The following is a 25,606-nucleotide window of genomic DNA, read 5'->3' on the forward strand; positions in this document are numbered from 1 at the left end:
TTCATATCTCAAGGTAGTTTTATTTCTTTTTGGTGAGGCTTAAGCATTTAAAAAACAAAACAAAAACCTGTATCTACTTTATATTGCTAAACTGGAATTTTCTGGAACTTTTTTTTTTGTTTACTGCTTTAACTTAAGAACAGTTCCTAAAACTAAAAAGATATGCTTTTTTCTAAAAGGTCAAGTATTTCCTACTAACAAATCACATGCAGATGTCAGAGTCAGAAGCAAAATTCTGGTTCAAACACCAGTAACGGATAAATAATGCCAAACAAGATAGTGCCAGGAAATAGGCCACATATTTCAGGTATGCAAAACAAAAAATATGGCTTTTCACTTTAAACTGTATTCTGTATGCTGTCATGCTTTTTATTTTTTATTTTTTTACTGCAAGTGCTGAATATTTCCTGCCAAAACAGAAAATAATCTTTAATAGAGCAGTACACCTTAGGACATAGGTGCACAAACTTAGTTCTCAAGAGCTACCAACAGTTCATGTTTTTAGGATTTATGTATGTAGAAACAAGTGGGATAATTCCTGACCCAACCAGATAGATAAACTCACCTGTGTACGATTAAAGAAATCCTGAAAACATGAGCTGTTGGTAGCTATTGAGAACTGGTTTGGACACCTCTGCCTTAGGTCAATCCTACTTATTCATCAGTGCCACCTCTGTGTAGCAAATTGGTGGAATCCCTCCCATTTCCAAAATTTTATGTGATGCAGCAGATGCAGTGTGTTGTAGGCAGTTTCCATCTGATTGGCTGCACTGCGGGTAAAATTTGTAACGAGAAGAAAGCGTATAAATAACAAAAAGAATTAGTGTGTCAATTTCACTTAACAATCTCAAATCACTTAAACAAGGCACTTTATATGCAAAGGCAACCAACTTTACTGTCAAATTTCTTTTGTCCAAATTTGGACAATTGTGTGTGAATATTTTTTGTACTTATAACAATGTTTCATAGTTTACTAACATAATAAATTCACTTTTTATAGGGAAGCAAAATGTTTAAGAGAAGTGCAACAACTACTTAATGTCTGGAACTAAAATCACTATCACTTATTTTGAGGAGTGAGGAGAGGGACAGGCATTTGTAATTAACATTATGTGTTTTCCCCCCCTATAAATCTTCTACAAATATAAGATAGTGCAGACAACATCATTCTGATAACTGTAGTGAAGTTCACATTGATGTGAAAGAAATCAAAAGGATCTTCATCATTCTAATCAGTTGCATATGAAGGAGCTTTAGGCAGGCGCTCCAGTCACCATGCTTTGAATCAGTCTTCTTCATTCTCGCCAAATGCAAATGGTTCTAAAGGATCCCCATAGAACAACCTGTAGGAAAACATATACAAATCCTAGTTAAGTATGGTACCAGCTTTCTAGCCGTCAGTTTGGCTCATAGGATATTCTATACAGCAACATTATTAAAATAAAGTACATTTTGCAGTGCATTTTAGAATTTACCGGAGGCTGAATTATATTTATAGTCCAAAATAAGCAGTATGCCTACTCCCACTTATTTTAATTCTGAGATGCAGATACATGTTATATTTTTATATATAAAACATGAATGTAGGATGCTTTACTATTCAGTATTACCCAGACACTCCACTGCAGTATTGTTAAAAAGTAGAGTGTAATGGAATTTCTACCCCCATGCATAAAAAACAGCAAATGACACATCCAAATCTAATGGCTAAAAGGCTGCAGATATGGGTTAAATAATAGTAATATAGAACTTGTAAGCAATTAACCTTCAATCTGCACATCACAATGCTGAAAATATTTAGTATAAAAAGCTTCTAAAAACATTAGTTCAATACTATACATAAGTATATTTTATTTGGAGTCCTAATATTAAGAAAGTTCTGATAAAAATAAATAAAGTTGAATTTCATAGACCAAGATATGACTGCTGCAGATTCTGTAGCACCTTGGTTATAAACTATGATGATAACAACAGGTAGGTCCTACAATCATGATGAAGAGCAGTGCTGCACAAAGTGAAAGCTGAGGACAGTGTGGGAAAAGACATAAGTAATTTAAATGTGTTGTAGTACATCAACTTGGGAGTGGCTTACCTCCACCCTATTTTGCAAACTTATATATTAGTAAGTATGCAGTAGGTTGGTGGAAGTTGAAATGTTATCCCCTTTGAGTCAATAGTGCTAGTGGCTTAGTTAGCTAATAATAGCCAGTCAGTCCCATGCTTTGTGGTTAAAAGGCCCCATACCAGTCTATACTAAATAGAAACCATTTTACCACATTAAAACCATTGTGTTGTAGCTAACCATGTAGTAAAAACAAAACATGAGTTTTGTAATACATGTCTGTATCCCTTCCCAAAACACATAGCCCATATTCCTTTTTACGGTACTGGAAAGTTGCTAAATTTAAAAACTCCCTTTTATTTGCGTAAGAAAACCCCCCAAAACAACTATAATATATGATGGCAGACGCATGTTAATGTCCAATTGTGGGACATTCAGATTAGCTATACTAAGCAATAGAAAATAAGTGTCAAATAGGACTGGTGCTACAATATCCGAGTCCAAATATAGAATAGTCTGTTGCAGATCTGATATATATCTACAGAACAACACTTACTACTTCTGTCATCTCAAACTTTACCATATCTTAATGTGTGATGCAAAATTAGGGCTGGAGAAGGACATTACCTACATATATTTGCTCTATGGTATTCCAATGCTTAGGGCCTAATTTTACATCTGCTGCCTATCGTCTCTAGACCATACTAGGCACTTCTTCCCAACTCGGAATATCTCAGTTTTACTGTGCCCTCTTGTGTAAGGACCCCATTTTCACTGAACTGTGTTCTTAAACAAAGGGAGGTGCTGAGTTCTTTTGTGATACATCGGTCCTATAAATCACATTTGATGTTTTATCAGTCCCCTGGGAAGCACCATCTCAATATATGAAAAACAAAACAAAAAAACAGTTTTCAAATAATGTATACTCCACACTTACAACATTTAATAATCTCTCTGCTAGAATATATTTAATTCCATAAGAATTATATAACAGCAGATATCTAAGCACTCTTACCAAAATCTACTGTTCCTGAACTGAAACACTATACTGGCTTTGTCATTCAAATAGGTCACATTATAGGACTTTTGTGAAGAAATCTACATTTTTATAAATGTGGATGACTCCCTCTTCTTGCCATTGTACCTTTAAAGCATCAGTTTACCATAACTTGCATAAAACCATGAATGATAACTTACTGGTTGAAGCATTCTGAAGAAGGATCACTGAAATGGTGGTAGGGGTTCCCTCTAGACAGTGTGTTCATACACAGCCAGCAGAAGTATTGCTTGCACCCAGTGCAAGTCATTTTGTTGCACCCATCAATTTTCTGTAACAGAAAACAGATATTTAACCTCTCATCCTGGATTAGAGTCAAGAATTACATATATATCACATTATTTGTTTAATAAATCTGTCCATCCCTTCCCTGCTGACAATTCTTGTCTAATGCTAACCGCATCATATGCAAAGTGGATAAAGAAGGAACTCATTAGCTTTTTAAAACTTTAATAAGAAAGATGGCATTTGCCATACCTGAAATGAGATGATTGTTTGTTACAATAGTTATTTTCTGTTTTCAATACACAATCATGAGGAGAAATGATTATTTAATGATTTGCAAAAACCAATATAGTTTAATGTAAGCTTGACAAGTCCACTTTAAAGGGCAGATTCAATTTGCAATTATGGCACAAAAAACATAGAAGTGCGAGGAAACATGAGCGAAGATTCTTACCTGAAGCATCATACGCCGAATTACATCTCCCACTAATAGTCAGTGAATTAATGTGCACCTGTTGTGTAAACACACAGCAGGCAGACATTTTGACATTTTTTGCCTGCACATCTATTCAATAGGAACCAGTGTTGATTGTGCTACCCATCCACTAAATGAATGTGCACCACAGTATAAACACTAAAACTGTCAGAGGACAAATGGCATTTATGATCCAGCAGAGCAGCACATTTCAGAAGTGCCATTTTGATGTCATGAAGCTGTTGTGAGTCTATATACAACATCAAATACAGAGAATTGGGTATCTGCGCTTCCTTTGTAAATGTGTTGTCGGCTGCCAACAGGGAATAGGTGGAGGAGGGGTGGGCTCCAACCCTCCCAGATATGGCAAAACATATCACAACATCAGTGCACTGATAAAATAGGTAGATGCAGAAAGACGAATATAATATTTACCCGATTGGTCAAACTGCAAACAAGTGAATGTTTGGCAACAAGCTCAAACAACAGGTTAAATTCAGTCTTAATAATTGATAGAAGCTGAGAGACACAGCAATGATAATAGAACAATCTTAGGTCACCATAAATTTCACAATGTGTACTGTCTTAATAATCCCAATCCTGTACAACCACAGTTGGTATAAGGCAGGATCTGCTGGGAGCAATAACTTCATAGTTGACGAGTTGGAAAAAAGACAGCAGTCCATCAAGTTCAACCTATTTTGGATCTACTGCAATCCCAAAATAATCCCAATTTGTTGTGGAGATGCTGACAAGTGAGGTTTCCAAAATGTCTAAGATGGAGTCAAATAACACTTTTATCAAGTTCGTGCACACTGTCTAAAAACACTATGAATTGGGTATGAAAAGAGCAGGTGTCAATGCACTCCGAGTCTGCCTCCAGATGTGTTCCTGTTCGTGGCCGCATCTCCTTCCTTCTGCGCATGCGCATTGGCGGTATCGGACTCAGTTGCTTTTCTGTCCTCGCCGGTTAGATGGAAAGAGCAGGATTTTGAATGCAAGTATGAATGATGGAATGCATTTGTAACACAACCAATCAGCAAGTAGCTAGGAGTTTTACCTGACTATATAGCGGAGGTGCTGCTCTCACAACTCAACTATCCCTGAGGAAGCCAGTCACTGGCGAAACGCATTGGTTACGGATACTATCATCATTCATTCATTATTCACACTTGCATTCAAAATCCTGCTGTTTTCATCTAACCGGCGGACAGAAAATCAATTGAGTCTAATACCGATACAACATCAGAATAGCCCACCTGGGTACTGCCTTGTTGCTCTGCCCCCTTTATGTAGAGGAGGCGTGACCAAGATCGTGTAGCAGGAACACTGAGAGCAGCCTTGTGTATGCCTTCCCTGGCTGGTCCGTTAATGGTCTGCATGGGCAGGTCTGAAGGAAAGAAGAACTTCCCCCTCTTCTTTGTTTCTGCAGGAGGGTGCGGAGCTTACTGACCCATACACTGTAGCGCCTACTGCTGGCTGGCCCCTCTCCTGTGACCTGCCACCTTATTATAGGTGTCCCCCTCTACCCTCCCTCTCTCATCTGTCTCTTCTCCCTTACGTCCCCCTCCTCAGAACCCGTGGAGATTTCCAGGGACAAGACAGAAGAGCATCCCACACCATTCTACAAATAAGGTAAGTGTTATTATTAATATAGTGTGCGTTACTATACATACTGTGGGGACTAGTGTGTGTGTTTGTATAAAGGGTTAACATACTGTGTGGTCTATTGTGTATATGTAAAGGGATAACAGTGTAGGAACTGGTGTGTTTATGTAAAGGGTTACTAAACTCAGGGGACTGTATGTATGGAAAGCTTTAACATACTTTGTGGACTGGTGTATGTGTATATGTAAAGGGTTAATATACTGTGGGGACTAATGGGGTGCCTGGAAGCCAGGAGGGGACACATCTGCCACACTCCCCCTACCCTGCTTCCAAACACCAACCGCATCTGTCACACGCCACCTTCTCTGCTTCCAGGCATCCCCCCTTTCCTGTTCCCACTCACCTCCTCATCATCATCATCATTTATTTATATAGCGCCACTAATTCCGCAGCGCTGTACAGAGAACTCATTCACATCAGTCCCTGCCCCATTGGAGCTTACAGTCTAAATTCCCTACTATAGACACACACAAAGACACACACACAGACAGACAGAGAGGGAGAGACTAGAGTCAATTTTGATAGCAGCCAATTAACCTACCAGTATGTTTTTGGAGTGTGGGAGGAAACCGGAGCACCCGGAGGAAACCCACGCAAACACAGGGAGAACATACAAACTCCACACAGATAAGGCCATGGTCGGGAATCAAACTCATGACCCCAGTGCTGTGAGGCAGAACTAGGTGTGTGTGTGTGTATGTAATATATATATCTATATATATATATCTATATATCTATATATATATCTATTTATATATATATATATATATATATATATATATATATATATATATATATATATATATATCTATATATATATATATCTATATATATACATATATATATATACATACACACACACACATTATAGCCTTTCACATGAAAATAATTTAAATATTGATACTATAAAACATATATAAATTTTTTTTTTTACTTATTTAATTTACTAAAGTTAATTAGTACAGATACCACTGTAGCTTGCAAGCACTGTGCTGCTGCTTACACTTGAGCTGCTGTGTTCCAACCTTCCACTGCCTGGTTGACGTGAAGACTTTTTTACTGGCTTGAGACCAGTAGCGGGGAATTTCAAAAAAGCAGTTCAAGTGGAAGAAGCGGCGTAGTGGTGAGGAGCTACAGTTGTGGTCGTATAATTAACAAGTACGATGTGTAGTGATTTGTCATGTTCCTTCAGCAGAACGACAATGCTACGCATCGGTGCATGCACTTAATTTCATGGGCCCCTACCACTGCATTCCCCCGCTGGGCCCTGCATGCCCCAGTCTGACACTGCCTGTATAGAGTGAGCAAATTGTGCATGTAATAATGAGCAATTCTTTCCATTATTTCCAAGTGTGGTGGTTTCTGACGTTTCCTCACTGTGGGACAGACAAAATAATGTACTTAGCTATCCACCCTTCATTCATGTTTATGTTGGGAGGCACTGCACTTCTTAAGCATGCTAATAGACCAAACATTTACATCACAATGCTCATAAACATTTATACTTAAATTTTTATTTTTTTTCAATTTATAAAAAAGGAAATAAAAAATGTATATCTACCTCGGTGGTGGTGTGCTCTTGTTTTTAAATACACCTGTCTTGCTCTGTGCTAAAGACTCCAAATCACTTTTTAGACAGTCACAGTGTGGAATTCACAGACAGAAAAGGTGAATCCCCACCATCATGTAGGTGACTACACAACACCTACTTTACAGACCGTTATATTGGACAGACACGTTAGAAGCTCACCGAAATTTTTTAATAAAGAAATAAATTAATTTAGCATTAAATTAAAAAAAGAGGATTTATTAACTAACTCTTTCACTGAATCCAGTTAAATCTCTTTCACTGAATCCATCTCGGGGACATTGCTACAATGGGTTGTATGAGGGCGCAGAGAAGTTGGCACTTAAATAGTTAAAATAAACTTGCTGCCTTTTCCTCCCCTCTGCAACCCCTACTAGCCTCAGCGTAATAAAAAAGCCCCAAGGAAGAGAGCAACCAACCAAGACCATAACGCAGAAAAGCAAAAGGGAGGGAACGCAGAGTCCCCCAGATGGATTTAGAGAAAGAGATTTAACAAAAGTACATAAATCCTCTTTTCTCATTCATCCACTCTGGGGGACACTGCTACAATGGGGGCATACCAAAGGGAGGGAATGCTCTAAAAGCCCGGTCCGCAAAATATTGTGGTCAAATCCTGTGTCAGCTGATGCAAACTCATTAAACTGATAGAACTTCGTGAAGGTATGCACAGAGTACCAGGTGGCAGCCCGACACAGTTGATCTGCAGAAGCCCCATGGTGCGCGGCCCTAGACGCCCCCACAGAATGAGTGGAGTGAGCAGTGATCCTCGCTGGCACACCTCACCTGACAGGGTTTAGCGCTCTTTGCCAGCGGCAGCGTAGACCTGATGGGAGGAACTGTGACAGCCTGCAATCGTGGGGCTATCACGGCGCTAAGGACTGGGCATCTAACCCAACCTCAGAGGACTTACAGCCTCACTCATCAAAACGGAACGCTATAGCGTTCCCACTACAGATGTAAGCGCTGCCGGCAGCACTTACATCTCCTCACTCTAAAGAAATAAAATAGGAAAAATAAGAATAAAACTAGGAAGCTTGTGCGCATGCGCGGAAATCGGACAGGAGACGGAGAAGTATGAACCACACAGCCTCCGATTAGAGCAGCTCCTCTGTGCATAATCGCCTAAACGGAGGGAGGACTCCAGAGCATGCCTCTGTTAACCGGACCAATTTTGAACCTCAACCCGGGAATTTCCAGACGGGGCATCTATATCCCCCTACCTTGGCACAACGGTACTGAGAGTTTACTCCGCCGCAGCCTTCCACGAGTATCCCACAAAACTACTGAACAGTGAGTGACTTTCTATATGCCACTCTACTGAAGCACATTTATGTGTCTGCGTTTTTTTGCTATTGTTCAGAACTGTTATGGAACTTGATTCTCTCCTTAATATATGATGTTTGAGTTCTACCTATTTCCTCCATTCTTATAGAAGCTATATCTATCATCATCATCATTTATTTATATAGCGCCACTGATTCCGCAGCGCTGTACAGAGAACTCATTCACATCAGTCCCTGCCCCATTGGAGCTTACAGTCTAAATTCCCTAATATAGATACACACTCACACACAGACATATAGAGAGGGAGAGACTAGGATCAATTTTGATAGCAGCCAATTAACCTACCAGTATGTTTTTGGAGTGTGGGAGGAAACCGGAGCACCCGGAAGAAACCCACACAAAGAGGGAGAACATACAAACTCCACACAGGTAAAGCCATGGTTGGGAATCGAACTCATGACCCCAGTGCTGTGAGGCAGAAGTGCTAACCACTAGGCCACTGTGCTGAATTTATATGGAGGAATACTTTTAATAACTGGGTATATATGGTATATTGTGCCTTTAACACTTGAATGTATATACCAGAGTAATGCTGGTCCGTACCATATAAACTATTTATTTTAATTTTTATCTCTATCTCCCTGACTAATAAATATTGTATTACACATTATATATTTGAATATCACACACTTCCTTTGTATGAGACTGCTGATCTTATCCATCTCCCAGTGCGCCAGGTAATACTGCTCTTTTACTTTTTTAAAAAATATTCTCTAGGGGAAGGACCCCCCCCTCCCCCTTTGACAAAGTATTACCACAAGAGGCAGCATTTCACACACTAATATTTAGAAAGTGGGGTTTATCCCTACATTTCTATTATATAAAGAATAAAACTAACCTAATCTAAACAGCAAGTACTGAAACAGTACTCAGAAAGCTAGTAGGGGTTGCAGAGGGGAGGAGTCAGCAGCAAGTTTAGTTTAACTATTTAAATGCCAACTCCTCTGCGCCCTCATACAACGCATTGTAGCAGTATCCCCCAGAGTGGATGAATGAGAAACGTTTTTTATAATTTACGGTCGTAACCATTGGAGCTACTCAGCCCATTTAGACACTTTCTGGGGTTTCTTACATTAGACTGCTGTCACTGAGTGCTGAGGATATCTGCACCGATGGCTATTCCCCAATGTAACACTCACTGTGAACACTGTAATTATGGACTTTTTACGAAGGGTTCATAACTTTTGTGTGACCCTACGGTTATGGTCTTACATTAATTAGCAGTGGTAAACATATTTTATAGGCCTCAGAGTAGGTAACCATACCTGAATATGAGTTCCACAGCGAGGACAGCACTTGGAGTTCTGCTCCAACCACTCCTCACTCTCCATTTCTTCCATTGCCTTTTGGATGACCCTTTTACTATACCTTTTCTCCATGAATTTCTTGCCATCATCGTCTGCATTCAAATATTCAGCACGCAGCAAGACAAGCTTTTCTGGAAGATGTCAAGAAAACAAGACTTATTTGTAATTCAGACTTTTTTCAAGTAAACATAATAATACATATACCACAGTCTATTTAAATTAACTGTAAATGAATGGAGAAAGCCTGGAGAAGCTCGAAAGTAAGCATCACTGTGACACAATATCATAGGCATCATTTAGTGAAGTGCTTTCCTGACACAGCCCTTCTTATTTTCAATTTTATCCAGTTTCTGCAACCTGAATAACATAATGTATCAGGGGTATTTGAAGCACATATATCAATATTTGCAAAGGTCCCAGCACTGGACATCTCCACCTACAACACCATAATTTCTTGTGAAGTTGGTTGGATTCTGTAGGAAGAGCAGGAAGTCCTATCATTACTCTAATGAATCACAGAAAGAAATATTGCACTCAGCTTACTGACAAATGTACAGCATTGGAAGTTTATGTCAGGGACCGCCAGTTATTCTTCAGCATTAAATCATCTTACATTGTAGCTTTTTATGTTAATTTTGCTTTTGCACTGGCAAAATACATGAATCACAATTTCTAGATACTTTTATATATTTCTTTTGACATACAGTGCAGACAATCAGAGAAACACCCCCACCACAATCAGCCAACCAGGACATTATTATTTGTGCTAGTTGCTAAGAGACAGCAGGTAATGAACCTACCTCCTGTAACTTTGCAAGGGGAGACTCCATGGTAAGTCATTTTGCAAAGGGTGCAAAATGCGTATTGGCAACTCGAGCAAATACCCATTGTTCCCCCTGGCTCCTGCATCACTGGCGTCTGACAGCTTGGACGTGGGCAGTAGACAACATCGGCCATCATATCCAAACTAGACTGCAAGAGGAGACGGTCATAACGGCTAAATAGGTGCTCTGCTACCAGGTCCTTTACCTGCAAGTACACAAGGACACAAATTACACTTTTCATTTTTATAAAGACAATACATTTCAACTGTTGCCTAGCTATACATGATAATTTACTAACGTTCCAAATGTTTTTTGCTCATGCTATAAACTTAGATACAGAAAAAGCAAACTAACAAAGTGCCATGTATAATACAGCAAATAAAAGTCTTTACTGATTATTACATCCTTGCATGATACTATGGCTATAGAATATGATTTTTCCTCTACATCTGCTGCTGAGCCCACCACACTATTGGACATTCCAATACATATCATTAGTATTTTTCACTCTATAATCAGTAATTATAAAGAAGATATGCTGTATATTACCAAGTTTTGAGTATAATTGGAGTGTAAATGTGTCACAGAGAAATAATTAAAGCGCTACGGAATTTGCTGGCGCTATATAAATAAATGATGATGAAATAATTATAGGTTATAATGTTTTTTTCTTTTGTTGGTTTAACCAATGCAAAGCTAGTGAAATGTAAGTGAAGAAGTGTAAAAAGTGTTGGTCTTAATAATTGCTCATTGAGAGATCTGATAAAAAATATAGGTTTATGACTTAATTTTGGCAATACACATTGCAGTATCAGTATTCAACCAGGAAATGCAAGTAATGTCTGATAAGGATTTATACAGAACACAAGAAACTACAACTAGAAATACAATAAAGTTTGTAGTTTTCACACTAATATTGGCTGTATGGAACACAGGTGTGCAGCTGCTGAGCACTCCATTTAGAAGTACTTTAAATACACATTTAAGATCAGTGGACATGTTTTCCACAACAACCAGCCTCCTTCAAAGTGAGCAGGAGATCACAGGATCACAAAATACTAATACAGCAGGAAAGGGCTGCACAGCTATGTCATACTTGCCAACTCTCCCGGAATGTCCAGGAGACTCCCGAAATTCGGGTCAGCAAATATCCCACATCCCGCTACTGGCGTCTCAAAATGACGCGATTCGCGGTGAATCGCGTCATTTTGGCCCAGCGACAAAACAGAATTTCCGTTGAGGGGGCGGGGCCAAAATGACGCTTTCTGTCACGCCCTGCCCCCTCCAGTCACGCCCCTCTCCCGGAAAGAGGTTGCCCAAAGTAGGCAAGTATGAGCTATGTTCCTCGAGGTTTCCAGAAGAGGCGGCACTACTCTGCTATCCAGAGAGAGGACCTCCCCTTGTGGAGAGCAGACAGAAGAAACAAGGAACCCAGTACACAGTGTTGGGACAAGAGTTCACCATTATTCCATACTGATAACATAATGAATAACAAGATATATGTCATTATATATCTTTTTATCTTCTTTCAAGGAGCATTGGTGAACTCTTGTCCCAAAGCTGTTTCCTTGTTTTAATTCTTACCACTTTTGGGAATTTGAGGTCTTCCCAGTACATCTGTGATTATTATTTAAACATTTATCATACTTTTGCGCCATTAGCAATTTTTACAATTTTCTTTGTTGTTTTAGGAGGAACAAAAAGCTGACCTAGGATTCAGGATAAGACTTCACACACCTGCAATCCAGAGACTAGGTTATATCTATACAAAGTGTAATATCATAGCATACCAGTATATACTATAATATAATGATTTACCTTGAAACATAAGAGTATGCAGTCACTGATTATAAAGTTACACAGTGTTTCACCAATTGTTTTTAATATAAAATGTGATCTCATATGTATATTCTGGTGATATTTTTATTGAGCTATGCTAACACATGCTAACATCTTTATTACAAAAGGGTCTATCCATTTTGAATATGTCTTAAGGGTGTTGGATTCCCCTTAACAGATCTATACCCTAGAAAAGCAGTATTTTGAAGACAACTACTTTTTGTACATAACGACAGCACTCTCCGTTATCAATGTCTGTTAAGTAGTTTTTCTTGCATACAGTAGTGGCAGAAGTTAATTTTTTTGGCATACAGTAATGATAGAAGTTTATCTGTATATAATTCTTTATTTTCCTCTACACCGTAGCGACAGAGGTTCACTTTCCCCTGCACCGTAGCGACAGAGGTTCACTTTCCCCTGCACCGTAGCGACAGAGGTTCACTTTCCCCTGCACCGTAGCAACAGAGGTTCACTTTCCCCTGCACCGTAGCGACAGAGGTTCACTTTCCCCTGCACCGTAGCGACAGAGGTTCACTTTCCCCTGCACCGTAGCGACAGAGGTTCACTTTCCCCTGCACCGTAGCGACAGAGGTTCACTTTCCCCTGCACCGTAGCGACAGAGGTTCACTTTCCCCTGCACCGTAGCGACAGAGGTTCACTTTCCCCTGCACCGTAGCGACAGAGGTTCACTTTCCCCTGCACCGTAGCGACAGAGGTTCACTTTCCCCTGCACCGTAGCGACAGAGGTTCACTTTCCCCTGCACCGTAGCGACAGAGGTTCACTTTCCCCTGCACCGTAGCGACTGAGGTTCACTTTCCCCTGCACCGTAGCGACAGAGGTTCACTTTCCCCTGCACCGTAGCGACTGAGGTTCACTTTCCCCTGCACCGTAGCGACAGAGGTTCACTTTCCCCTGCACCGTAGCGACAGAGGTTCACTTTCCCCTGCACCGTAGCGACAGAGGTTCACTTTCCCCTGCACCGTAGCGACAGAGGTTCACTTTCCCCTGCACCGTAGCGACAGAGGTTCACTTTCCCCTGCACCGTAGCGACAGAGGTTCACTTTCCCCTGCACCGTAGCGACAGAGGTTCACTTTCCCCTGCACCGTAGCGACAGAGGTTCACTTTCCCCTGCACCGTAGCGACAGAGGTTCACTTTCCCCTGCACCGTAGCGACAGAGGTTCACTTTCCCCTGCACCGTAGCGACAGAGGTTCACTTTCCTCTGCACCGTAGCGACAGAGGTTCACTTTCCCCTGCACCGTAGCGACAGAGGTTCACTTTCCTCTGCACCGTAGCGACAGAGGTTCACTTTCCTCTGCACCGTAGCGACAGAGGTTCACTTTCCTCTGCACCGTAACGACAGAGGTTCACTTTCCTCTGCACCGTAGCGACAGAGGTTTAATTTCCTCTGCACCGTAGCGACAGAGGTTTAATTTCCTCTATACCGTAGCGACAGAGGTTTACTTTCCTCTACACTTTAGTGACAGAGGTTTACTTTCCATAAATGGCAGTGTCAGATTTGTTGTCCTGTCAGTAAAGAAGAAAAAAAGATCACTGAAAGACTTGTAGGCAGTTATTACGGCAGTAAACACCTCCCTGCTGTAATAACTCCTGAGCCCATGACTAGCTAGATTTGAAAGATATGCACTTTGTTGAACTAGGTGGTTAGATATATATAATGTTATGTCTGCTCCCCATTCTGTACCCCCCTTCCCCCTTTTTTATTTTTGTACCCCCCACCTTTACCCCCTAAAACACCAAAATCTAATAAAACTATTGATATTACAAAAAAAAGTTTCAGTAAACTAAGGGTTACCTGAGCTGGTGTTGCAACAGATGTGCACTTTGGCTCAGGGCAGTTCAGTGCATGGACTTGTCCATCCCTTATCTGGATTTCAAAGTATTCTTTGAGGCAGCTGTTACAATAGACATGGTGGCAGTCCTTAAAGTGCGAGCACTCACTGCCCAGCTTCTCTGAGAAACAGATATTGCACAAAAATAGTTTGCTATTAAAACACTTCTTCTGCTGGGCTTCACTGAAATCCAAGATATATCTGACCAGGGCAGACACTGACTGTACATCCTGTATGGCCCTTTTATCAAATGATTCTTTCTCTGGTGTGACCGAGGAACTGCAGGCATATGGCTTTTCAGGAACTTGCATCCAGCTTTGTGAACCATTACTACACACTTGAATTTCATAGGGGGAATTTATATTTAAGTACTCAAGTGTCTCCTCCTTAAGAAACTGCATCCAGGCAAACAGTACAACATATCCTCTATTCTCCTCCCATAGGTCATCTAAATGCTGGCACAATAGAGTAAGCTGAAATATTAAACAGAGAAAGTTTATGAAATAAATTAAAATAACTTCATCAAGGACAATGATTAAACAAGTTGAATACAGATGGAGATTCTGCTTAGATTAGCCAATGTATATGTGTATATATGTATATGTATATATATATATATATATATATATATATATATATATATATATATATATATATCTATCTATCTCCAGAGTGCTTGGGTTCCAACACAATAATTTGGTGTATTCTGTATGATTGAATGATTAATTGTGCCCCCTGTGTTGTGGGCATTCTTACCCAACAACATCTTATGTCTAATGCTTAAAAATCACTTCTTCTAATTTGTTTTGGATATTCTATTCATTATTAGTACAATAAACTGTTATAATGCCCTGAGGGTACATGTTCCCAAAGTTGGGAAACCCTTGAACAAACAACCAAACAACACACTTGCTCGGAGACCAATATTGATTTTTAAAAATATTTAAGAAGGGGACTGCGGTAACTTAAGACACAACAGAGAAATCAACTTGTTTACTATTTTGGTCACATAAGCTGGATATAGATATTTACAAAGACATGAACAGACGGGCTCACCAAAAGTTTGCTTCTATTATTATGTCATTTGAAACCACAAGGTTTCTATTCTCTGATACTGTAGTTAGAAAAAAAACAAAACCATCACACATATTATTACTATAGCTTCAGTAACACAAACCTGTTTTGGTGAAAGCCACTTGCAGCTGAGTGTGAAGATCGGGGGTTTGGTTGATGGGTAACACGGAGGAAGTTCAAAGTTCAGCACAATTGGTGGAAAGAAGGAAATTGTGTTATCAAAGCTTTCTGTGATGGTGTTTGTTTCAGAGTTACCTTCAAAACACAAAAAGAGTAAAATATTCTCATTGTAAGCTCATAAGAGCAGACTACCAGCAGATTTGTAGTGGTTTTATACCCCTGAATGTAATGCATGGAGTATGTATGTGCTATCTACATAACAATATGAAACAGAATTTATATAGCCAATTCTCTAGGAGACACTAATTGGTGATGTTAAGGTCAAAGTGAGAAGGAAGAGGTGTGTCTATACATAGAGGCACTCAAATGGTCACAATTAAAACTGCAGTACACACATAGGCAGACAGCATTGTACTCTATTTATGGCTAGATTCCATAATTGAATTAATCGCTATACATCAGATAAGGTCTCAGACTTTGAGGTCTATACCTATACCTAGAACAGAGCGAAACTTAGGGATACAACTCCTCCCTGTTCAAAAACACTGCACGTAGCAGGGAATCTCTCATATTAACTTTAGCTCTTGTATATTATTTCAGTCTCTATATAATTAAATATAGGGTATAAGCTAATCTATCTCTGACTCGATCTAAGGTCCCGCTATTTAGGAAAACCTCAGCCTTATTATATTGGCTTAATATATACATTAGTAGCAAACTTAATGAGCCAATTGAATTATGGTCTCATTTAGAGTTTTTATTGTGTGACCTTCAAAATATGATTGTGTTATGATGTTACAAGTCCTATGTGTATATGACCACGTACATTATGAGTCAGCATATTCCCTTTGATACACGATAACTTAATTAAGACGAAGTTGGGGAAATAAAAAGGGCTATATAGCAAATATAAAATCCCTAAAACTATAAAGGGACTTTTCTCCTTATATATATTGGGGGACTTTTGCATGACTCATATTATTGACTCTTTATATATGGTCAGATATGCTAATATCAGCAATATTTCCACATACATTTATAAACAATTAGAATATACAATGAGTTATCTTAGCAGCGGCGCGGCTAGGTAGTATCTTGTTACTACCTTCTTAACTGTAATTTCCTCAGTCAATAAATCCATTTTCCTATCTTTAACATTTTCGCAATAGGTCCTTTTTGGACTTAATAAAATGAGAATTTTTAAGATATATCAATAAAATTTAAGTTTTAATTGTGACCATTTGAGTGCCTCTATGTATAGACACACCTCTTCCTTCTCACTTTGACCTTAACATTGATTCCAATACAGTGTGTGAGTGCACCCTCCAACATAGGTGATATGAAATTTATCCACTATATATTATATAGGAGTATTAATGGTCTACCTGGTGCGGTGTAAAATAACCACTTTATTACTAATTGGTGATGGTCTACTTGATTTTAATATGTAAATGCATTATGTGTGTAAAATTATTTCAGAATTAATTTACAAACTGGCCTGTAGCAATCATGTCAATATCCATGTTGAAATTCATTCATGTTTGCTACCTGTCAATAGTTCAGCTGAGCCATTCAGGAAAGACAGGATGTACTGCAATCCAGTGACTACGGATGCAGCTGATAAAACTCAATCAAAATGCTGCCGTTTGCTGAATGCTATTTGCAGTCTCAAGAAAGGGAATCCTTGTACATGGCAAACTGAAATTTGCACAACCACTGAGGAACATACATATACATAATGAGAATGTTACCCAGTGACCTATTAAATTTATAAACCTAATGGTATATATACAGCTCCCAAAATAAATCAGCAGTTGCATGTTCTATTCTATATATGAGCTATGTTTGACCTTTATAACAATACAAAAAATGGCATCTATTTTTCTAGGACTTTGTTAAGATGAAAAATACAAAACAGGACACAAGAAAAGGGAGAGGAAGAGACTGTTGTCTTATAACAAGTAGGATTGTTGTCTTGTAACCTGATCTGTTGCGGAAAGCCTGCATGTTTTTGTGTTTGCGTCAGTAAATATCACAAACTGGCAAGGAGGACCAAAGTGCTGATTACTTATTCAATCAGCTTCATTGCAGAACCTCCTCCCATGATTCCAATATTACCACGTATACAGAAAACAATTCGATAAAGTAAAAAATTGTATGGGGCAGATTCAAATTGGCGCAAAGTGCCATGATGTGTCTCCAGAACAATGTATGAAGACACATTACGTCAATGTTTCTACTCAAATCATCATCAGCTATTTATATAGCACCTTGTGACCAGCTGAATCTCCCTCTGTGTGTACAATATTTGGGAGCTCCGCCCTTTCCTCGGGTATCCCTGAAATATTATACGTTTCGGCTGTCCTGGAATCAAACTACTCCTATGGGAGATTCTGTTCCTTCATCTGACTGAGTTGCGGCTTTTTGGTTCTTTTTCTGTAAACGTGCCAATAAAGATCGAAATTCACACTCTTTCTGAAGCAAGTACGTTTCAGGTGTTATTTAACAACGAAAAAGGTAATTAAAACAAAACAAATTGCTTTCAGTGATGTTGCTCATGCCAATGCAGTCATATAAATTAACCGTGTAAGATTTTAGAAAGCACCACATTCTTTTTTTGGTTTACGTCTGTAATGTATGACAAGCACATGAATTCAGATGTGTTATTCATGCATTAAACTTCACTACTACTACTTCTACATAATAATAATAATAATAATAGAAAAAGCACACTGTAGTCTATGATATGGCTTAAATGGGCCTAAATCAGCATCAGAAAAACAAACATTATTTATTATTATTACCAATTATTTATATAGCGCCACTAATTCTGCAGCGCTGTACAGAGAGCTCACTCACATCAGTCCCTGCCCCATTGGGGCTTACAGCTAAATTCCCTAACACACACACAAACACACAGATGCAGACTAGGGTCAATTTTTGTTAGCAGCCAATTAACCTACCAGTATGTTTTTGGAGTGTGGGAGGAAACCGGAGCACCTAGAGGAAACCTACGCAAACACGGGGAGAACATACAAACTCCTCACAGTTGAGGCCATGGTCGGGAATTGAACTCATGACCCCAGTGCTGTAAGGCAGAAGTGCTAACCACTTAGCCACTGTGCTGCCCAAACATGGCAGGGATTACTAGATTAAGAAAAAAAATAGACAGAAAACAGAATTGAATCACAAACTTATAATTTTATATTTAAAAACAGAAGGCAGACTATTGTTGTCGGATGTCATCAAAGTGCTCCGGTTTCCTCCCACAGTCGAAAAATGTGTCAGTAGGTTAATTGGCTTTTGGGAAAAATGTGACTCTAGTGTGTGTTTGTGTAGTAGGGAATTTAGACAGTGAGCTCCACTGGGGCAGGGACTGATGGAAATGATCCAATGGTATCTGGAAAGCACTGCATAATATGGTGGTGCTATATAAATAAATGATAACAATAACACATTACATTTTGCAGAGGTTAAAACAGAATCATTTAGATATTGTTAAATAAAAAGGGCACAGTATACCTTAACTAGTACAGATCTGTTACTGCACAGCAGTTTAATGAATCACCCTGTTCCCTGAAATTGTCAGTTTTATATTAGCTCTAATGTTGTAGGCGTGTTTTGGTGATCTTAAATCGTTGTAACATTTTCAAGAAAAAACTATTTAACAAGAATAAAAAAGTTAACTAAAAACACACGAAAGAGCGATAAAATGTGCATTCGCTTTCAGAAGGGTCTCAGTAACATTTCAAGCAATTTAGGAGTATATTTACTAAACTGCAGGTTTGAAAATGTGGAGATGTTTCCTATAGCAACCAATCAGATTCTAGTTTTCATTTATTTAGTGCAGTCTACCAAATGACAGCTGGAATCTCATTGGTTGCTATAGGCAACATCTCCACTTTTTCAAATGCGCAGTTTAGTAAAGATACCCCATAGTCTTAATTTAAAACGAACTTTATGAAAACTGGGTAATCTGGGGGTAAGGAGGTTTCAACTGCTGAACTACAAATCCCACCAAGCCTTTACAGCTTAAGCACGGCTCTAAAACCACACATAGGATATTTAAGCAGCTGCACAATCTCAGATTACTAGAATTGTTTTCTAAGCTTGTCAGATCTTGAAATGTGGATAGGAGAAAAGTCACCCATATGATTACGGAAGACCGATTATAAAATAAGCATAGTATTGCATTGTTCAATATTTAAAGGAATTAGTTGAGGTGTTAAAATAGCTTCATAGTAGCAATACTATTATGTTTTGTTATATGGTGACTGTTGATGTCTATGAATAAACCTTTGTTTGCACTGTACAAGCCAGCCATCAGCATAACATGGTAATTTCCACCGTGGCATGTTTACCCAGGAATTTCTACACATATGCATAAAAAAAAAACAGGACAAGAAAACAGTGGTCTTTAAGACATTACTCACTCTTTATAGATATTTTAAAAAGTGGAGGTAATTCCAAACACACTTGAATTTCCCCTCCTGGAGCTGAGTCTGCCCTTTTAAATTCATCTTCAGAGTATATACTGGTAAGTGCTAGCAGTTCATCCTCCTGGGCTTCCTGGTTTTCACGTGACATTGGTTATCTGTCGTGAAGAAATAGAATTGAATACACAATACAGATACTCTTCATATGTTCAATGGTGCTCAATTTGTGCAGATAGAAAAACACAGCGTGTGCTTCTAGTTGTAAATGTACTTCAAGTTATTCAACCTTTTATGGTCTTTAGATAAAAAGTCAGTGGGAATATATGCATTTGTGCAATATAGGGACTTTTTGCTTATCACTTTGAAAGGCGTGCTTACATCACCCATTGATGGACTGTTGGATATTACTAAGATGCAAGTGCAGATTTATAAGCTTTCTGAGCTAATCCTGTCTTTTCCACTGTTGATCGTGACTTCTTCACAACAAATTCATATATAAATAGATCATAGCACCTATAGGTGCCATGAACATCCCTTTGGCACTGCCTGCAGTTTAAAACATTGTATATTTTAAAGTGACAACAGCCAAGATGGTTTAACATTTCATTAGAATAGTAATTTGACCAGGGTGTCTTCCTCTAGGACCCCCACAATTAGGTCTCCTGAGCTGGGTCCCAACACTTACATATATAAACAGGGCCGCCGAGAGGGGGGGGAGTGGGTACTAATTACCCGGGCACGGGCATGCCAGGGCCCTCACTGTTCGGGTTTTGTTTTTCTTAAACTTACTTTTTTCCTTTTTTTTGCGCGCGGGGAGGGGGGGGGGGGCGGTTCGGGGCTCCGCCCCCTTGTTGGTGGGGGGGGGGGGAGCAGCGTTGTAAAGAAGTAAAAAGAAAAAAAAAAGAAACATACTTACAAAATAGCGGCGCCGGCGGCCCCTCCTCCTTCCTCTCTGCTTTGTTTACACTGACTGCCGGGCGTGACGTCATCAAGTCACGCCCGGCAGTCAGTGAGGAGCAGGGCAGACAGGACCAAAACAGAAGAAAGAAGAAAACAGCTAATACTAATGTAAGTAAAAAAAAAGGCAGTGTGAGGAACAGCGGTGGGGTGAGAGAGGCACAGTATTGAGAAAAAGAGGGGTACAGAGAGGCACAGTATTGAGAAAAAGAGGGGTACAGAGAGGCACAGTATTGAGAAAAAGAGGGGTACAGAGAGGCACAGTATTGAGAAAAAGAGGGGTACAGAGAGGCACAGTATTGAGAAAAAGAGAGGTACAGAGAGGCACAGTATTGAGAAAAAGAGGGGTACAGAGAGGCACAGTATTAAGAAAAAGGGGGTAGAGAGAGGCGCAGCATGAGGAAAAAGGGGGAGAGAGAGGCACAGCATGAGGAAAAAGGGGGGGAGAGGCACAGTATGAGGAAAAAGGGGGGGGGGAGGCGCAGTATGAGGGAAAAAAGGAGGGGGCAGCAGAAAGGCACAGAGTGATGGAGAGGGGGAACAAGATGGCACAGTGATGGAGTGCGGGGGCAGCATGCCACAGTGATGGAGTGGGGGGGGCAGGATGGCACAGTGATGGAGTGGGGAGGCAGGATGGAACAGTGATGGAGTGGGAGAGGGTAGGAGGGCACAGTGATGGAGAACGGGGGCAGCATGGCACAGTGATGAGAGTTTAAGATGGGGTGGTTTGGGGGCTACTGAATGTGGGGGACAATGAGGTCTCTTTATTAAATGTGCCTATGAATTATTTAATGTCAGTGATGGTTGCGGTAAATAGGTATATTTCTGAAATGTAAATACTATTAATTTATTGCTGGGGCTGTTTGTAGGGAGGGAAATAGTATTCACATTTAATAAATAAACCTATTATTTTAATATTGGGGCTGGAGGAAGGCCTAATTGTTAATCGTGGGTGCTATTGATTTAACGCTGGTGCTGGCTGTAATTTTCTAAAAGTACCCATTTTTTTTCCAAATAGGACCCCCAACATTCCAGCTAAGGAAACCTGCAGCCACAGTTGGTGAAAGTGAGAAGAACAGGTAGGAGAGAGCAGGAGAGTGTGAGAAATGTTGTGATTTTAGTGGGACAATCCCAATTTTTGGTGACACAGCAATGCAAGTTTTTTTTCTGTAAGAGGGTTTCCTGGGCACGCCAAGTGATTCATAGCCATGCCCCCAATTGTACGACCACACCCACATGTGTGGTCGTACAATTGTGGTTGTGGCCGTACAAATTTTTAGTGGCGCAAAAAAAAATTTCTGTGTTTGTTTGTTTTTTTAGGCGCACCAAAATATGTTGGTGCCGCCTTTCATTCTCAGCTTTAAGGGGGGCCCCATGAAGTTGTTGTACCGGGGCCCTGAATTTCTCTTGGCAGCCCTGTATATAAATAGGACCTCTGACACTCATCTTCAGTGATACTCAACTCTCTACAGAGCAGGAAAGATCAGATACAGTCAAGAGAAAGATGGCTGCTGATTGGATGGGAAACACAAATCAGGAGAGAGCTAGTGCTTGTATTGGCTTGTAATAACGTACTTACTTTCCTAATTTGTTCTCAAAGATAAGCTGCCTGCTCAAGCCCAATGTATAAAAATACACACAATCCTCTACAATTCTAGAAAATAGTACCCACCATAAAAATAGCTACAACCCAATATTAAATAGGTTATATTAGTAATATCGATTGTATGATTGTAAATAGTGGCTGGCCTCACTAAATCAATTGCTGATCCAATTGGAGTAAACACACAGCCATTGTCAACCTAGTGATGAGATGAAGATACACATTTATGCTTATAAAATTATAACTGTCAGCATGTATTATATAATCATCTATTTATTTATATAACGCCACTAATTCCGCAGCGCTGTACAGAGAACTCACATCAGTCCCTGCCCCATTGGTGCTTACAATCTAAATCCCCCAACATACACACACACAGACCGAGAGAGACTAAAGGCAATTTAATAGCAGCCAATTAACTTACCAGTATGTTTCTGGAGTGTGGGAGGAAACCGGAGCATCCAGAGAAAACCACGCAATGACAGGGAGAACATACAAACTCCAAACAGATAAGGCCATGGTCTGGAATTGAACTCATGACCCCAGTGCTGTGAAGCAGAAGTAATAACCACTAAGCCACCGTGCTGCCCACAATAACCACTAAGCCACCTCGCTGCCCACAATGTGTTATATAAACAAAACATATAAACTTTGGGGCTTTCTGAGCAAAAAAAGTTTCTAACATTAATAAGAGATAAATAAACATATTTTTAGAAGTTGTTCTTCTTGGGTATAAGTACTAGGTCTACCATTTCTAGGATTGCCAAGTCAAACAATATGGCAACTTGCAACACTTGCAATGAAAAAGCCAGAGGTGATCCCTCCTTACTGGCAGCTACTGTGTCTACTAATTGGTCCACAAGCTAACTAATGCAAGTGCAATCTCATTATTAAAATGTTTTCTCCCCAAAAGTTATTGCTTGGTAAAGCCGAGCCCATAAGCTACCATTCCATTTCCAGTAATAATATAAGCTGTCGGTGGGCACACTGTTCCATTGGCTTCTAGGCATTTCATTTGATCACAGCCCAAGAATCAACAAAACCCAGAGGTTATTTATTCCAGGCAGCATATATTGACAGTGACTGTCCCTAAAGAAAATCTGAAACGTGGGAGAGTTTTGGAATAGAGAAAGTAGCAGGTAACTTGACAAAGCTCAACAATCAAATGTTGATTGACCAGTTCATGTCCGCAGACATAACCTCCTGGCAAAGAACACCCACTGTTAGAATGCTTCCATCTGCTAATAACTGTCAAATACATTACTCTGGCAGAGCAAACAACCCATTGTATACAGTCATAAGATCCAGATGAATTTAGGAAGAAAAACAAGTTAGACTACATTGCCTACAACAATGCTTGTGTGGCAGGAACTCTGTGCAATACTGTCTATTATATTCAGATGAATAAGAGATGAGTAATTAGTTCTTAAGCATAAAATACGCAGGTGCACAAAGCACCTGGATGACAGCAACAGTAAAATGTATAACACACAGAGATGAATCAGCAAAATCCACCTCCAGTTACAAAGCTAATACTTAAATTATGAAACACTGACACAAACTAAGTTTTCATGGAGTTTAAAATAATAAAAAAAAAATGTGTTGCCATGGTGGATGATAAGTAGTTCTGTTGAAGAAAAAGATCTATAAAAGTGATTTTTTTAAAAAAATATTCTATAATATTGATTAAAATAGAGAAAAATCCTAGGTTTAGTACAATTCAAATAGCTACATGCAGCATTTGTATTTTGTAGATGACCTACTTGATATAGCTGACCTGTCAACTGTACTTCATGTAAACAGGCCCCTAAAATGTTTCCAGGGCAGCCATTTAAAATTAGACACAAATTAAATACACAAGCTGTACTTGAATCACTTACTTTTTTCATATTATAATACTAACTGAGGAAGTATAGGTGGTACAGGGGCAACGCTCTCCGGAGTGGAAGGAGGCCAGGTAATGCTGGGTTGTATACCCTCACTACGAGACCCTCGCTCTACTCTTGTACATTTTAAGAGGACTTGGAGGCTAGAGAGGCAAAATGTTGCTATGGGGCCCAGCAATGCACTGTTCCTTCCCTGAGCACCAGCATATTTCGCACCGCTTTACAATTAGTAAGAAACTCAGTAACGCAATAAAATAAGAGGTTTAACAGATGGATAAATAAGTGAGAGTGTCCAGATCACAAGCTTAGTTTTATAGGAGTTTGACACATGAGGTTAAGTGACACAAGTTGCATTTTGTCCAGCCAGATTGTAATGGAAAACGTTGTTTAGTAGATACAGTCCCATGGCAATTCAGATGTATACTTTAACAGATTCAAAACTATACAGCTTGCTTCCAAAGCATATTTGCACTTCAGAAATTTTCAACTTTGAACGGCTACTCGAAAGTGCATAGATTTTTGCCTCACAAGATGATTCTGTTGTACCCCATAAATAAAAAATACTTTTAATAAGATTTTATTTATTTTTTTATTTAAAAAACTATATTTTACAACGAATTAATATCAGACATGCACCCCTGAATACCATAATTAATTTTATTGTATAATGCACACTGAACGGAACTGCATACTGCATGGGAAAGGATAATACATTGAGCAGCCATATGAATATAAATACTGCATGGGGAAGTATAAGACATTAATCTGTATAATACACTGTACGCTGCGTGTGATTACATAATGCCTTCACCTGTGTGCTGCGTGATTAGTTGACAACAAAGCTAATTAGAAACATTACAAGTATTGCTCTGTACATGGCAGACGCTGCCGGTTATTTGTGTTGGCCGCTGTACTGCTCACAGTTCTGGGGTGTAAAGAGGTCTCGACCCAATATGTAAACCCCTCAGTGATAGTACTAACCTGAGCATGAGCAAGCTGCCAATCCTACATGTCATAGAGTGCCAAATACTTTAGGAAGAGATTGCACCCCTAGCAGAATTGGCTGGTTAGTGATAGCGCCACCTCTGTACAAGAGGACTCAAGTCATTTTAAACCATGTGTGCAAAATAATGGGATGTATCAGGGCTTTCTTGGCTGTCATCAAGATAACTCTTAAGTGTGTTCGTTTAAAATCACTAATGTATGTGTAACTTTATTCATATGCATTTATATGTTTAAAAACACCCCTTCATTAGTATTATATATGTATTGTATTATCATTTAAGG

At 39.4% G+C, this 25,606-nt stretch overlaps 1 protein-coding gene across 2 annotated transcripts; it reads right to left on the reverse strand.

Moving 5' to 3' along the window:
- RNF14 (ring finger protein 14) lies at window positions 1-25,349 on the reverse strand. 2 transcript variants are annotated; one of them, XM_075209702.1, is made up of 8 exons: window positions 25,301-25,349; window positions 19,871-20,031; window positions 15,421-15,572; window positions 14,207-14,716; window positions 10,527-10,755; window positions 9,685-9,857; window positions 3,260-3,390; window positions 1-1,343 (listed from the first exon to the last, which is right to left on the reverse strand). In XM_075209702.1, the coding sequence occupies exons 2-8, from the start codon at window positions 20,022-20,024 to the stop codon at window positions 1,286-1,288; spliced, it is 1,407 nt and encodes a 468-aa protein (XP_075065803.1). In that variant the 5' UTR covers window positions 20,025-20,031; window positions 25,301-25,349; the 3' UTR covers window positions 1-1,285. The 2 variants fall into 2 exon arrangements, with proteins under 2 accessions (XP_075065803.1, XP_075065804.1); XM_075209703.1 differs by lacking the exon at window positions 25,301-25,349 and adding an exon at window positions 25,131-25,256.
- Between the last annotated feature and the right edge of the window lie 257 nt (window positions 25,350-25,606).

The sequence above is a fragment of the Mixophyes fleayi genome, chromosome 4, assembly GCF_038048845.1.
Source record: "Mixophyes fleayi isolate aMixFle1 chromosome 4, aMixFle1.hap1, whole genome shotgun sequence".
In the NCBI taxonomy this organism is placed as follows: Eukaryota; Metazoa; Chordata; class Amphibia; order Anura; family Limnodynastidae; genus Mixophyes; species Mixophyes fleayi.

What these genes read in the sequence shown, in the direction of transcription:
- RNF14 (XM_075209702.1), bottom strand. Translation starts at nt 20,024, where the DNA reads ATGTCACGTGAAAACCAGGAAGCCCAGGAGGATGAACTGCTAGCACTT. An exon ending in TTTTAAAATATCTATAAAGA is followed by an intron (nt 15,573 to 19,870) that starts GTGAGTAATGTC and finishes TGTGTTTTGAAG; the next exon opens with GTAACTCTGAAACAAACACC. An exon ending in CCCTTGCAAAGTTACAGGAG is followed by an intron (nt 9,858 to 10,526) that starts GTAGGTTCATTA and finishes GACATCTTCCAG; the next exon opens with AAAAGCTTGTCTTGCTGCGT.